The sequence below is a fragment of the Caretta caretta genome, chromosome 2, assembly GCF_965140235.1.
Source record: "Caretta caretta isolate rCarCar2 chromosome 2, rCarCar1.hap1, whole genome shotgun sequence".
NCBI lineage: Eukaryota > Metazoa > Chordata > Testudines > Cheloniidae > Caretta > Caretta caretta.
Genome location: NC_134207.1, coordinates 184372534 through 184387987, shown reverse-complemented (window position 1 = coordinate 184387987; position 15454 = coordinate 184372534). Strand labels below are relative to the sequence as shown.

General features: G+C 44.8%; 1 protein-coding gene across 1 annotated transcript in view; it reads left to right on the top strand.

The window, feature by feature from the left end:
- STAC (SH3 and cysteine rich domain) overlaps nucleotides 1–3230 on the top strand; it is a 109464-nt gene extending 106234 nt beyond the window's left edge. The window contains exon 11 of the mRNA XM_048839001.2: nucleotides 632–3230. Within this exon, the coding sequence (XP_048694958.1) occupies nucleotides 632–730 (99 nt within the window). The 3' untranslated portion in view covers nucleotides 731–3230. The remainder of the gene's footprint in view (nucleotides 1–631) is intronic.
- The last annotated feature ends 12224 nt before the right edge of the window (nucleotides 3231–15454 follow it).

The following is a 15454-nucleotide window of genomic DNA, read 5'->3' as shown; positions in this document are numbered from 1 at the left end:
TTTTATGCCCAACTTTAGAATGCTGTTTGATTTCAATAGCTTGTTTGCTGGAAGTATTCAGATCCTTAGTGCCACATTGTTCACCGTTGGCTTACATTTCTGAAAGAGATTTGGGGTGCTTTGTTTGTTTGTTGCTTGCCCAGTTGATAAACTTTATAGGGCCTGAGTTTTAGAAGACAGCTGCTCAGTAATGTGTAAAAGGCAGGCCTCTTAAAGGTGTCTCAAGCTGGGCCCTCTAGAACTACACTACCTAAAATCACTAGTCACTTCAGAGAATATATTATTTAACCTTACTATTGTAGGAGAGTCCAGATGCTTCCCTCATGACTGGCTCCCACTGTCATAGACGCTCTACAATCACACACACAGATAGTTCCTGCTTCAAAATCCTTGATTGAAGACACTTCCCACCTATGTCAGAGAAAACTGCAGGTGTATATTGGCACTTCAAAGGGAAACCCTTCATCACTTTATATGTGGAGGTGGAGTTTCTTCCATTTGGAGTTCAAATATAAAGGGGACAGCTCTATATACAGGCTTTATAAGCACAAGTCTCCCCCACACAGTAAGTACTCGCTCGTGGAATAAAGTGGCTGTTTATCTGAATATTTCTCCCCCTCTTTAACTTCAGATCTGCGTGACTTCTGAAAAGGAACGCAATGGCTTTATCAAAGTTTACTGTGGGAAGAAGAAAGGCTTTGTCCCCCTAGACGTCTTAGAAATCATCTGATTTCAGCACTGCACTTACTGCAGTAGGAAAGCTTTGCTGGCAATGCCTGTCTGCCTCATCTCACACTGTGTCAACCCCGCTGGGCCGTCTTGCAGATGATCAGGGACTAGTGAGATGACCGCAGCAACAAAAAAGGACACTTAGACTGTTACAGCAACAAGAAATAAAAAAGATAAAAGGGTTGATTAAAAGAATATATCAGGAAACCTCCAGGGGGAAAAGGGGCCAAGGAAAGTAAAAGGAATAAGGTAAGAAATGGCTGGACTAGCTCATTTCCAGTGCAAGATGGCTATTAATTATCCTGATGGAGACAGGACAGACAGCTGTTCTGAAAAACTAACCTCATACCTGCTCATCTGTCTTCAAAAAAACTGTTGGAGTGCGTTTTTGTTTAAAGTGTGATTTCGGGGGGGGGGGGGGGGGGAGGGGAGGAGGGTCAAACTGTCCTTGTAGTACAGTCTGATCTTGTAGTAAAGTGTGACTATGATTCTAGAGTTTTGTCCACAATATTAGCCAAACAGCATAGTGTTTAATCCTGATGTCAAGTCTCATAACAAAGCAGTTTGGAGGCACTGTGTAAACGTCAGTCTGAGACGTTAATGCACCATTGTCTAGACGCCAACGACTTTCTTTCTCTCTATGCTCGGACTGTACAAAAGAGCGGCCAACTTCTACGTCCTTTGCTTTCTTTGTATACAAACAAAACTCTTGGCACATGTTGGATGTAACAGCTGCTCTGGTAGCTGGTAGCTGACAAACTTAAAGTCCCTCCTGTTCAGAAGGCCAGGCTAGAAGTATTCCTCAGTGATCCCTGTTCCTTTATCTGGTGGCAGAGAAAGTGTCAGAAATACAGAGCTGAGTGAGAGCCCCATGCTTGAAAAGTTTTCTATTTTTCTGGAGTATTAAATTTGAAGAGATTTTATATATTGAGCCTGTTTATAAGTAGTAGATGGCCAACCAAGCCCCTTCTAGAGTGAAAAAGCTAGTAAGTAATTGATGGTGAAGCCAGGAATCCTCCCATTCCAGGATCAGTGAGAGAGAGAGAAATAAACTAAGGTATCATTTAATTATATTAACATGAAGTCTCTTGCTTCATTGACTAGACGGGAGCTTTTAGGAATCAGACTAAGCTAAATTCTGCCTTCACACACATGCAAACCCTGCTGATGCCAGTAAGGTTGCAAGAGGTGTCTGTCAGGACAATGTTTGGCCTACTGATTGTGTCATGTAGGCCCCAGTCTTGTAATCTGTTCTGTACATATGAACTCCTGCAATGGTCTCTGTGCAGGTATTAGAGTCTGCCAGTGCAGATCAGATTGCAGCATCAGGGCCTTGGTCTATTGGGCTCATAATATTTTCCACTTAAGTTCTTGCTTTTGTTGTCCAGCCTATGACAGAACCCTACTCTATATTACTACCAGGGGTGCTGGAACAATTTTTATAGTGGGGGTGCTGAGACCCATTGAACCAAACTGTAAACCCTGTATATAATGGAATCCACTTCAAGCCAGGGGGTACAGCAGCACCCCTAGTTCCACTTCGCACCTATGATTACTACTAGAGGTAGACCCAAATCAAAAGCCTAAATCCACATATTCCCACACAAAGGAGAAGTTTCAGATCTGCATCTGAACTTCGCACGTGGCCACACTCTCTAAAATGGGCTGAACCACACAATCCTGCAATCACACACTGGAGAATTGTGAATCTGTATCCATAAGCCCTGGTCCTGCAGCTAGAGTGGCCTATATGAACTGTCCATGCAGAGCCTTCCTGAGGATAACGGGGTTCCAGTCAGCCTCAGAGGTCCACCCAGTGTGCAAGATCAGAGCCAGACATTGTCGCGCTCGTCTGGCTCTCGTTATTGTGGCAGTGTTTGCTGCTGAACCATTTTTCTTCAGAGCTAATGTAATGTAAACAAATCCCATGTCATTTCAGACAGTGTTCAGTGAGGAGATCAAAGATATATAAATGGCCTTTTTCCATGTAAACAATGAACTACTTTAACTCCGCTTATTTTCCAAGGTGTTGAGAAAACTCCTGCGGGGGAGTGAAGATGCTGATATGGCTTAGAGACCAAGAGGAAAAGCAGCAGAAATGTTATTAATCCATCCTGTTTTATAATAGGATTTTATTTGATATTCACCAATTTTAAAAAAATCTCAAATGCCTGTTACAACTCAAATTATTGCTTCCTTTGGTCCAGCCTGTTATGCATAAGACTAGGGAAATCTGTTTTAATCTATACATATATGCTCTTGTTTACATGATTGCATCATACTGTCACTCTTATTATTTCAGTTTCTCTCTAAAACATGCATCATACTATTCAAAGAATATGAACATTAACTACAATTCACAATGGCCTTGAATCAGTGTCAGTTTGATTTCTTTTGATACCAAGCAATAAATAATAAAGTGACTGAAAAACCCCTAAGTGGATTACATCATGGTGGAGCAAGCATTGCTTTCTAAATAAAAGCTTTCATGGTTATTTTTACTTTTTCCTTTTCTGTCATTGTTCCATGTGTATTTTGTCCCTGATTCAGCAAGTTGCTTATGCATGTGCCTAGCTTTAAGCAGAAGAGTAACCAATGGATCATATGCTTGAAGCCAGGCACTTGCTTAAACGTTTCACTCATCAATTTTGGAGACCTTACTTTGATTTCAGATTGGCATTCCATAGTTTTTTCTACCACGTGCAGTTCATCATCGATATTTGCATTAATAAACAGATAACGGTCCAGTCCATCATTGCGGCTGGCCTATCTGGCACTTGCTCAGATAAACTGTATTTTAGGAGATAAGGGTTGTTCATATCTAATTTTATATTTTGCTTAAATAAAGAACATGCAACAGCTGGCTGGAAGGAGAACACGTGTTCCAATCTTTTCATTGCAATGGGTATTTTATGATTACAGAGATATCAGAGCACTTACTGCAGGCATCAGCAACAGGGGCTGTTGAATACTTTCATTTAAACCCTATAGGGCTTGCTCCTGCCCTCACTGGCGTTTCTCCTTTGAAACATTTCAAAAACAGTTCTTCTGTAAAATAGTTGTATAGACAGGATGGTGCAGTGTGGAATAAAGGTTTTGTTTTATCAGTGCAGATTTGGGATAAGCTACATCAATCACGGACTGCCAGTCATGAGTAATGCAGCATCTCAGACATAGACCACTATCACCTTTATATCATACTCATTCTTCTATGCCTCAGTGACCTCCTATGGAACTGTAGTCTACAATGCACAATTAGATTGTGGAACTCATCGCCACATGCTATAATTAAGGCGATCAGATTTAAAGAAATCTAAAGCACAATTTAAAGAAAGACTAGAAGTGTATGGATAACAAGATATCCAGAGTTATACTAGTACATATTTTTAAGAGTTTTGAAGGGATATAAAACCTCATGTTGCAGGGCCTAAACCAATCTCTAGTTATTAGGGGCTAAGAGAATAATTCGCTCGGGATCAGCTTATACTATTCCTAAGAGTTGCATGGAAAGCTCTATGCACAAAAAAACATTTACTGTGCACAAGAAGTTTTATTAGTCCTGCAAAACCCAGGAACAATGCTGCATATTTCTTGAGAATCATCTACAGCACCTTATGTATTAACTATTTATTTACACAGACAACTCTGTTTTACAGAGCACTCCCACTTCATCAGTCTTCATATAAAGGAAATGGAACAATTTCAATTAACCATATCAATCCTGGCTTCACTGAAGTCAATGGCAAAACTTCCACTGAGTTCAACGGGGCTTGAATTTCACCAGTAGTCACTGAAAAGATGTTACCACTCTTTCAGACCGCTGTTTTACAGCCCAAACCCATCTAGGGTGACCAGATGTCCCGATTTTATAGGGAAAGTCCTGATTTGGGGGGCTTTTTCTTATATAGGCTCCTATTACCCTCCACCCCCTGTGCCGATTTTTTACACTTGCTATCTGGTCACCCTAAACCCATCACACCTACATCTGCCTACAGCAGGGTTTCTTGCAACACTTTCTGAAGCAGCTGGTCCTTGCCACTGTCAGACAGAATACCAGACTGGCTGGACCACAGGTCTGATACACGGTGGTTGTCTGCACGATAGAAAGACATACTATTTACATATTTTCCATAAGTTTGTCTCATGCTTAAACAAGTGTTTTTGCACATCAGTGAAAGCGGGGGGAAAATGCACAAAAAGTCAGTTTTCATACTATCTGGAATAGACGGTGGTAAGAAAGATATTACCATGTATATTATTCTGTACTTCACTAGCTTATTTATAATCATAAACCAACCAAACCAGTTCATTTTATACGTTTTGTGTAGAGTTACAAATCATCATCAAGATGTGTGCAATGCGTTTTGTGAAGCACATAGTCCCACTGGAAAACATTTAGGAGCCAGGCACTCTGTGTCAACGAATTCCTCACATTTAGTTTTTTCCATAGCAAAAAGAAGATCATCTAAGTTAAGAAGTACACAAGTGTTATTTTTAAAGCCATTCTTTATATAGACATTGGTAGTGTGCTTGGGGAATAAGCATTTGGCAGACTCTGCTCACAAGAGGCCCAGAGCTGGAACAGCAGGGTTGCGGCAAGTCAACATTTAACTACGTGTCTTATGCTATTAGTCCTTTGTAGTCACAAGCATCAAATGGATGGTAAGCGCATAATCCCTTTATCATCCCGCTTTATTGACTGGTTTTCTTAATGTTTTTGGGACCTAGATACTCTGGTAAGTGGCACCCTGAGTTGGCAAGCTAAAGAGATAGAGGGTGAGATCTGCATTAGACAAAATGCACATCGATGCCGCCAACACACACTATTGTAGGCATACTCATAACAAAACACTTTCCGTTTCCAAAATGCATGCCCCTAGCTCATCACAATTAGGTTATTTTACCACAACCCTAGAACCACAGTCAGCTCGATATGTAAAACTCACCTCTTGAAATGAGCTTTCTCACTATAACAAGACACTCAAAATATCTCTCTTCACTTGGGGGCTTGATGGATTTAAACAAAAAAAAAGTGTCCAATGCACAGATGCTATGGTAATGGCACAATATGAAAAATCTACATCAATGAGACAGAAACAGCCCATTGGCCCAGCTAACTAAGTGTCCTGCTAGGCCACTGATACCTGATGATCAAAGGGAAGTGACACATAAATAAAGGTTATTTTAGCATCAAAACAAGCTGCAATGAGCTCCAACAATAAGAGCTCAAAACAAACAAACAATCGGGATAGCCTGCCTAAATATATATCTCAGTTGCCAACATGAAATTAATCAAGGCCCCCAAGTCCTCCAATCCAGCACTGATGATGAAGTGACAACCCCCTGCCCTGCCCGCCCCCAGATGTAGCATCAGCTCTTTGGCACCCACTCTTCCCCTACTAGCCCCAGCACAGTAGTAATTTCCCACTCACCGACCCCTTCACTATGTTGGCATGCCAGAGCCACCCTAGCGCTGAGCTATATGCTATACAGGCTGTGCATATTGCTGGGTGGCTCCGCTAAAGCCTGTCTGGCCTCCCCCCCCGGCCCGGCAGTGTACGCATGACATTTCTTCTGCTGGGGGTGGGGTCTGCTGCACCCATTGGAGAAAGCACTAGATTTGTCCCCACATGACTGACAGTTAAAAATGGCAACAGGCAGCCCCACAACTTCACAGTGTGCCCCTTTTCATGACACATTACATAGCCATATGCAGACCTGCCAGTTCTTGTGTCTGTCTGCCATGGTCCAATTGTCACAACTACTATTAAACATCTGGGCCTGCCCTGAGTCACCGTTAGTGCAACCAAAACACGAATGGCTGGTGGGCTGACTGACACTTCGCCCTTGATGGTGCGTCCTTTCGCTTATGCATGCCTGCATCAGCCTCTTCCCTAAATCGAATCTATCTTGAATCTCAATTTCCCTGAAACACAGGTCCTGCATGCCTTCCCTACCAGCCACTGGTCAGCAAGCTGAGTAGGAGCATAGGGCTGATCTGAGACGGGGAGGGGCAGGCAGCAGGAGAGGGTTGCATGTCTGACCGCAAAAAAAGGGCTGCTTCTTTACACTTGGGACACAGACCACGTTTCCAAGGCCTGAACAGTATGTTTTCCTCTTGCCACCTCGCCAAGGGCTGTGCTCCTTGTGGATGGTAGCTAAGTCACTGCAAGGAATTCCTCGTTGTGGGTTTTTTTAGGCTGATGATGTTGCATCTCATTTGGCAAGTTCTGTGGCACTGGCATGGCCCTGTTGAAGTATCCTGAGACTGTCTTTGTCCCCACTATTGCAGCAAAATGTGAGATGAAATGGGAGTTTTGTTTCTCTCTCCTTAATTTTCTGGGTGGTGCTGAGGCAGCTTGCAATGTGAAGTGACTAAACTCCAACACAAGAGCCTTGAGCATCAGTTGAAGCATGTTTGCGAAGCCAGTCACTGGAGAGTGATGTGATGTACTAGCATTCACTACTTTACGGTCATCTGGGAGGTGTTGTGTTTGGTTTTTAATCTTATACGGTGAGGTTAATCAGACCTGACTAGCCCACATGGACACCAACGAAGCAGAATTCTTTGCACGGAATAGATGGTGTATAAAATTAGATACAAGCAGACTGTTATTCACACATACTCTCATCGCATGACACCCCTTGATGCTTACAAACAGCCATCAGGTATGTCATTTTATAGCAGGGTGGGCGAGGCTAGGGTGACACTATAGGGACAAATATTACATGTGGTATGTATCTTATAAACAGCCATCCAAATTAATATAGTGCTAACTGGACTAGCCACTTTGTCAGGTGCTGCAGCTGGCAGAATCAGGCCTTTACCATTTAAGATTGCTCATAAATGGGGAAGGATGGGCTTGGGGTTTAGTCACTGAGCTAGGGCCCAGGAGATCTGGGTGCAATTTTCAGCTCTGTCAGACTCTCTATGTGACCATGGGCCACTCAATTAGAACCAGATTTTGAAAAGTATTTAGGCACCTGAGGATACAGATAGGTGCCTAATGGAATTTTCCAAAGCACCTAGGCACCTATCTACCATTGTTTCCAATGAAGCCTAAGCATTAGGCACCTAAATATCTTACCCTTAATCTCTGTGCCCCTCTTCTAAATGGAAATAAAAACTAGCCCCTTTCTCTCTCCCATTGTCCTGTTGATTTAGCTTTTAAGCTCTTTAGAGCAGGACTGCCTCTTATGAAGAGGATCTACCATAGGGTGGTATCTTGGTATTACAGTATAGGATCAGGCCACCACCCTCCCTATGCCTCCTGGCTTTGAGACACAGGTGCAGACTCTCTGCCTCAGTTTCTCCTACTGTGTGTGTCCACCCACTCTAGTGATGGATGGGGCTCAGCCCTCCAGTCAGATCACCATAAAAATTCATTCCCTAGCAGAGACTTGAGTCTCAGTTCAAAACACACATTCTAAAGGACTCTTTGCCCCAGATCGGAGTAATTCGCAGACCCTCTGGGATTATTTGTCCATCTGCCCTCTGGGTTTAGCTCTCCATCCCCATTCTGTCCTGTCAGATGGCATACCCTCTTCCGTGGCCTGGCTTACCCTCTTCCGTGGCCTGGCTTACGACCATCAGCAGGTCCTAGGTCCATCCACGTAGTCCCCGTAAGGTCCTACCTTACCCCTGCAGGGAGGCTTGATCAGGCAGCAGATCTATTCGTCTCTGGATTCCTGCCCAGTTTCTCTTTCCACATGAGGGCCATTACTGTACATCTATTCCTAGCCAGCCTCCTTTTCAGCCTTTTCCTTCTGGCCTAACACCCACCACAGGGGTCCATAGGGGGTTTGCAAAGCCCATCATACTGCAGTACAAAGAAGAGGATATTTGCGCTCCCACAGCTACCCCTTACTTTACACCCTGCGGGCAGTCTCTTCAGCTGGAGAGCCAAAGTGAACGGCCCTTCATTCGGGTTCAGACAAATCATTCGGCCCAGGAGGAAAAGGGGTGGCGTTTCCAGGCACACAGCGGGAGGGGGAGAATTCTGCTCAAATCTCTGAGGAGCCCAGAGGAGAGTTCCTGCTACCACACCAGCTTGTGAGCATGCCTGGCTCGTTTTATGAGCCTGTGCCAAGGCCAGGCTCCTCTCCCCTCCTCATGGAGGTGATGGGACACCACCAGGGCACACAGAAGAGCAGTTCCTGCCCTCCCTTCAAGTACAGAGACTGCAACTGGGACAGGCTGTTGTGCAGGCCATGCAAAACAGGGAAGAGCTTTGCACACTCCAGCCCCCCAGTGCCTCATGCAGCTCTGTCAGAGATGGTCAAAATCTTCCCTGTAATGAGCACCCGTGCCACTACAGCAAATTCCAGGGCTGCACCTAAAAGGCTGACCGAGAATGCATGCCATTAAAAAACAAAGCAGCCTTTGCTACCCCGTGGTATGTGACTTTTCTGCTGGATTTCCTGGGTTCGGGATAGGAAATAATCCAACAAAACTATGGCAAAGTCAAACGCTAACACGTGGCCTGGGCTGCTTTTTAATGGCACCTACGAATATTCAGAAAGAAATCCACGTTTGCTGCTCCTGTTCCCAGTCAGAGTCAACTACAAGCAAAGCCAGGCTGTACAGCACGGCTATTTTGTCTCCGCTCTCACAGTGGGCTGGGCTGTATAATCCTGACTCACCCTGGAGAGTACTGACTCACACGATTAGCCCCACTGACATCAGGAAGGGTTGCACACTCTAGCCCACTGGGTTTATTCTTCCTTGAAAAGCTGCCTGCCCCACCACTCCTGCTGCACAACGCCACCAGCGTGCACCACAGATGAATGTAACGCATCGGCTGTCAGACCAGATGCCAGAGCAGACGCCTGGGTCTTGGCAAGCCAATTCTGCAGTTCCTGAGCCATTCGCATTCATTCCCCAGCAGGCAATGTTGTACAATGCTTGCAAATTGGAGATCAACACATCCATGTCTTGTGCTTACACACCTATTGACAACGGCACCCTTTCCCCCTGCTTTTCACTTTTTATGTAGTTGACCAAGCAGTCCCCACCAGCTAAACGTGTCTAAGTAGCCTACTGTTGCAACACCCCTTCTTTTAACTAGATCTTGCTCCATGCCAGAGCTCTGCTCAATATAACTGAGGGTGGCAGAGAGCAAGAGGGGCTCCCCGATCACATGCCCCAATCCCTAGCTCTGTTGTTGGCTGATTTGGCTTCCAGAGTAACTTAGAACAGCCTCAGGGCCCACAGAGCCATTATGCCAGACAGGCATTACACTACTGCAGTGTGCTCTGGCTACATGTGCTTAAGCATGCTGCTTATGCCATCATAGCCAGAAGAGATGGTATAGAGCTAGCTACACCTGCTGGAGACTCACCCAAGCTGGGGGACTCCTCAGCGGCCCTTTTGGAGCCGTAGTATGGCCACGTTACTCACGCTGCCAAGTGTGAGCAGGTCATAGTAAGGGCTACAGGTTGTGCTTCCAGAGCACACCGTGCACAGGCAACCCCTTAACTTTGTCCTTCAAATGCTTTCTGACGTCTGATTGTTCCAAAGACGTGGCCCATTAAAAGGGAATCTTCCCAGGACATTATATTTGTCCATCTCAGGCTTTTCTGTAGCATCCATCAATCTTCATCGCGCTGGTTCTGGTGGAATTGCTTTGTCGAAGAAGAGGTGAAAGCAGCCAGGCTGAGCTTTTCTGGAAGCTTGTACCACAGTTGAAGCCTCTGACTGAGAAGAATCTATCTTCGACTCTCACGCGTATCGTTCAGGGCTTTGTAAGCTTTCTGAGCAGCACTTCAGCTAGCTAGGCAAGTTGTGGATGGAGAGGTGGTAATGGATGTAGCTAGGTCCTGACCCAATGACGACTAAGAAGATTGGGACCAAAGCTGACTGACAATGAAACCGAACTGGAGAGTCTGTGGAGACAGCATAGCAGAGAGGTGAAGTGCATGACAAGGCAGAAAGCTGCATTCTGCACAAGCTGGAGATTCAGCGTTGCACCCACAGTCAGTCCCAGAATCCCACAACCACAGTAATCAAGTACAGAGGTGATGAATGCACAGACCATTGGGTCAAATTCTCATTTACACTAGGACCCCTTTACACTTTAATTAAGGGGCCTTATAATGGGTGTCATGGTACACTTGCTTTCAAGTCAATTTGCAGTGCCTGGGTGGTGTAAAAGAGGCTCTTTGTGTAAATGTGAATGTGGCTAATTATGTCCAGAACCTGATCTGCGGTGTAGGGCTCCCAAGCAAACTGACTTTGACAACCTCAGGGAACTGATGGGCAGTGTCCCCTGGAAGAACAACATGAGGGGGAAAGAGTCCAGGAGAGCTGGCTGTATTTTAAAGAATCCTTATTGAGGTTACAGGGACAAACCATCCCGATGTGTAGAAAGAATAGTAAATATGGCAGGCGACCAGCTTGGCTTAACAGTAAAATCCTTGCTGATCTTACACACAAAAAAGAAGCTTACAAGAAGTGGAAGATTGGACAAATGACCAGGGAAGAGTATAAAAATATTGCTCAGGCATGCAGGAGTGAAATCAGGAAGGCCAAATCACACCTGGAGTTGCAGCTAGCAAGAGATGTTAAGAGTAACAAGAAGGGGTTCTTCAGGTACGTTAGCAACAACAAGAAGAAAGTCAAGGAAAGTGTGGGCCCCTTACTGAACGAGGGAGGCAACCTAGTGACAGAGGATGTGGAAAAAGCTAATGTACTCAATGCTTTTTTTGCCTCTGTCTTCACAAACAAGGTCAGCTCCCAGACTGCTGCACTGGGCAGCACAGCATGTGGAGGAGGTGACCAGCCTTCTGTGGAGAAAGAAGTGGTTCAGGACTATTTAGAAAAGCTGGACGAGCACAAGTCCATGGGGCTGGATGCACTGCATCTGAGAGTGCTAAAGGAGTTGGCGGATGTGATTGCAGAGCCACTGGCCATTATCTGTGAAAACTCATGGCCATCGGGGGAGGTCCTGGATGACTGGAAAAAGGCTAATGTAGTGCCCATCTTTAAAAAAGGGAAGGAGGAGGATCCGGGAAACTACAGGCCAGTCAGCCTCACCTCAGTCCCTGGAAAAATCATGGAGCAGGTCCTCAAGGAAACAACTCTGAAGCACTTAGAGGAGAGGAAAGTGATCAGGAACAGTCAGCATGGATTCACCAAGGGCAAGTCATGCCTGACTATTCTATGACGAGATAACTGGCTCTGTGGATGAGGGGAAAGCAGTGGACGTGTTGTTCCATGACTTTAGCAAAGCTTTTGACACGGTCTCCCACAGTATTCTTGCCAGCAAGTTAAACAAGTATGGGCTGGATGAATGGACTATAAGGTGGATAGAAAGCTGGCTAGATTGTCGGGCTCAATGGATAGTGATCAATGGTTCCATGTCTAGTTGGCAACCAGTATCAAGTGGAGTGCCCCAAGTGTCAGTCCTGGGGCCGGTTTTGTTCAATATCTTCATTAATTGATCTGGAGGATGGTGTGGATTGCACCCTCAGCAAGTTTGCAGAGGACACTAAACTGGAAGGAGAGGTAGATACGCTGGAGGGTAGGGATAGGATAAAGAGGGACCTAGACAAATTAGAGGACTGGGCCAAAAGAAATCTGATGAGGTTCAACAAGGACAAGTGCAGAGTCCTGCACTTAGGACGGAAGAATCCCATGCACCGCTACATACTAGGGACCGAATGGCTAGGCAGCAGTTCTGCAGAGAAGGACCTAGGGGTTACAGTGGACGAGAAGCTGGATATGAGTCAACAGCGTGCTGTTGTTGCCAAGAAGGCCAATGGCATTTTGGGATGTATAAGTAGGGGCATTGCCAGCAAATCAAGGGACATGATCGTTCCCCTCTATTCGACATTGTTGAGGCCTCATCTGGAGTACTGTGTCCGGTTTTGGGCCCCACACTACAAGAAGGATGTGGAAAAAATCGGAAAATGTCCAGCAGAGGGCAACAAAAATGATTAGGGGACTGGAACACATGAGTTATGAGGAGAGGCTGAGGGAACTGGGATTGTTTAGTCTGCTGAAGAGAAGAATGAGGGGGGGGATTTGATAACTGCTTTCAACTACCTGAAAGGGGGTTCCAAAGAGGATGGATCTAGACTGTTCTCAGTGGTAGCAGATGACAGAACGAGGAGTAATGGTCTCAAGTTGCAGTGGGGGAGGTTTAGACTGGATATTAGGAAAAACTTTTTCACTAGGAGGGTGGTGAAACACTGGAATGCATTACCTAGGGAGGTGGTGGAATCTCCTTCCTTAGAAGTTTTTAAGGTCAGGCTTGACAAAGCCCTGGCTGGGATGATTTAGTTGGGGATTGGTCCTGCTTTGAGCAGGGGGTTGGACTAGATGACCTCCTGCTGTCCCTTCCAACCCTGATATTCTATGATTCTATGTAGATGGGAGGGGAGAATCCCAGCTAGTTCCTCAAAGATTTCTTCCTTCCACCCAGTGTCACCTTGTTTGTGCACTGTCCTGATCAGCCCCAGGCAGAATTCCAATCACAGGAGTGCCGGACAGAGTGGCTAGAGTAATACCGGACATGGGGTGGTAACTTCTGGGACGTACCATGGAGAAGGAGCCACAATCCAAATTACTACAGTGCAGACACAACTAAGAGATGCACCTTCCCCTCCTGTGGGGAGTAGGGAAAGGCGAAGGAGTCATAGTACTGAGATGCAGCATGAATTACACAATTATGGTTTGAGAGCTAGAGTAAGGGGAGGCAGACAGTGCCTCCTGCATGGTTCACTGCTTTATTAAAAAGAGACACACTGCTGACCATCATACACAATACTTCCAGCCAGTCTAGACACAGTCAGATACAGAAAGAACCAGGTATGTATGTAATCAAGACACCAGAGACAGTACTGCCAGATCATACAGTTGTACAAAAACGCCGAGATCTTTACTCAAGCTGTTTGCTTCCTTATAACACGTAGCCAGGACGACAGTACGCTTACTTGTAAATACATACCACAGCAATAAATGTATTGATTAGATGCAAATACACAAACCCGGAATTTTTCTATTGGATTATTTGGCAGTGTGCTACGCTGTCAAATGGATATTGAAATTAAAAGACAATAGGCAGATTTGGTTTTCTGGCCCACACGTCTGTTAACTCTGCATTACAGGTCTTGAACGCAGCTAAGAAAATACAAGAGCTATAAATAGTGCACACTGCTGTGTGTGTGCGCATTACTCATAAGCCAGGACACTGTAGCAAATTTCAGAACTAACCGGTGAATATTCAAGGAAGGGACCCAACTTTACATAGACCAGAAAAAGAATGAGGGCTCCCTGCAGGTCTACAGAATGAGTTGAATTAATAGACCCTGGGCTTGCGGGTTGTAATGAGAAGGAAGGCAAGGTTAACATTTACCTGATCCAACAAACAGTGATGAATGGATGTGGCTCCAGTTGTGGTAGAAAATATGAGTCAATCTGGGACACACAAAAGGCAAAGTGAGGTGTCAAATCGCAGTCCAGTGTGTGCAATAAAGTCTGGCAGATCATTACTCAAGAAGGGAAGACAAGAGGAGTGTGGAATCTTGATTTTGTCCCAAGTAGGAGGACGAGGAGGAGGAACACTTGAATCAATCACATCACATAGGAATAAAGCAGAATGTCATAATCAGTGTATAATACTGCAGTGTAGAACCAGATTCATACAAGCCATTGAGTGCTGGGACTGGATGAATGAGGGTAATACAACTCATTAATGTATGTAAAGGCTAAATTCATGTAAATCTGTAAAGTGCTTTGAGAAACTCATAGAAGCAGAAAGCATTACTATCAGCCCTGACATGTTGCAGTGATTAGCAGCCTATAAAATACCGTAGTTTAGATTAAATTCACAGCCGCACATCTACAGGCAAATGCTCACACCACTGCAGTGATGCAACTCTGTGATGGGATCAGATTAAAGTCAGGGAAAACGCCAGACTTGAAAGAAAAGAAGAGGATGGTCAGCACTGCCAGCAGTCACTAAAGGGATCTAGTCTTGCCACCAGCCCACTTGACAACAGAAAAAGTCTCTTTTGATGCTATTCATTCATTTACATATTTCATGTAATTAACACTGGGCACCAACGTGGCTGGTGTTCCTTTAAGAACAGTGAAAAATCCATTACTCTTCTCTTTCTTCTTGAAATGATTGAGGTGTAAAGGAAAGTTAGAAGGAAAATCTGTGCTGGGTTGTTTTGTCTGTCCTGCTGGCTGAAGGAACAGAAAGTCATTAATCACCGCTCAAAATAGCAGATTGAAATTGCCTTGGGGCTAGCAAGGTTTAAAAAGGATCATCAAAGCATGGCGATTAATTGAAAGGGGTAAAACAGTGTCAGGATCTTCATTCAACACTAAGTAGCAGGTGACAGGTAACAGATCTTGGCTAATATTAAGAATAATTGAGGGGGAAATTGCAGTTGACTAGAAGAAAAGTTGCAAATGAGTTACAAGATAAAATGAAAGAACAGATGAGGAGAAGAGGAGGGTTTATATTAATAATCCCATCTTCTTTACTGTCTTAAAACATTTAGTCAGAAACCTCCGGCCACGTATTCCTTCCTCATCACATTATTTGTATCAATATTAAGCAAACAGAGGTTAATAAACAATAAACAAGCACCTATCATCCTCATGGTTTCTTGAGAAGAATGGCGACAGCTAACAGACCTGTCAGTCATGACTCTTTGCAGGCATGTGAAGAAGCGTCTCTGCCCCAGCTAGACTTTGGAAAAGCCTACATAC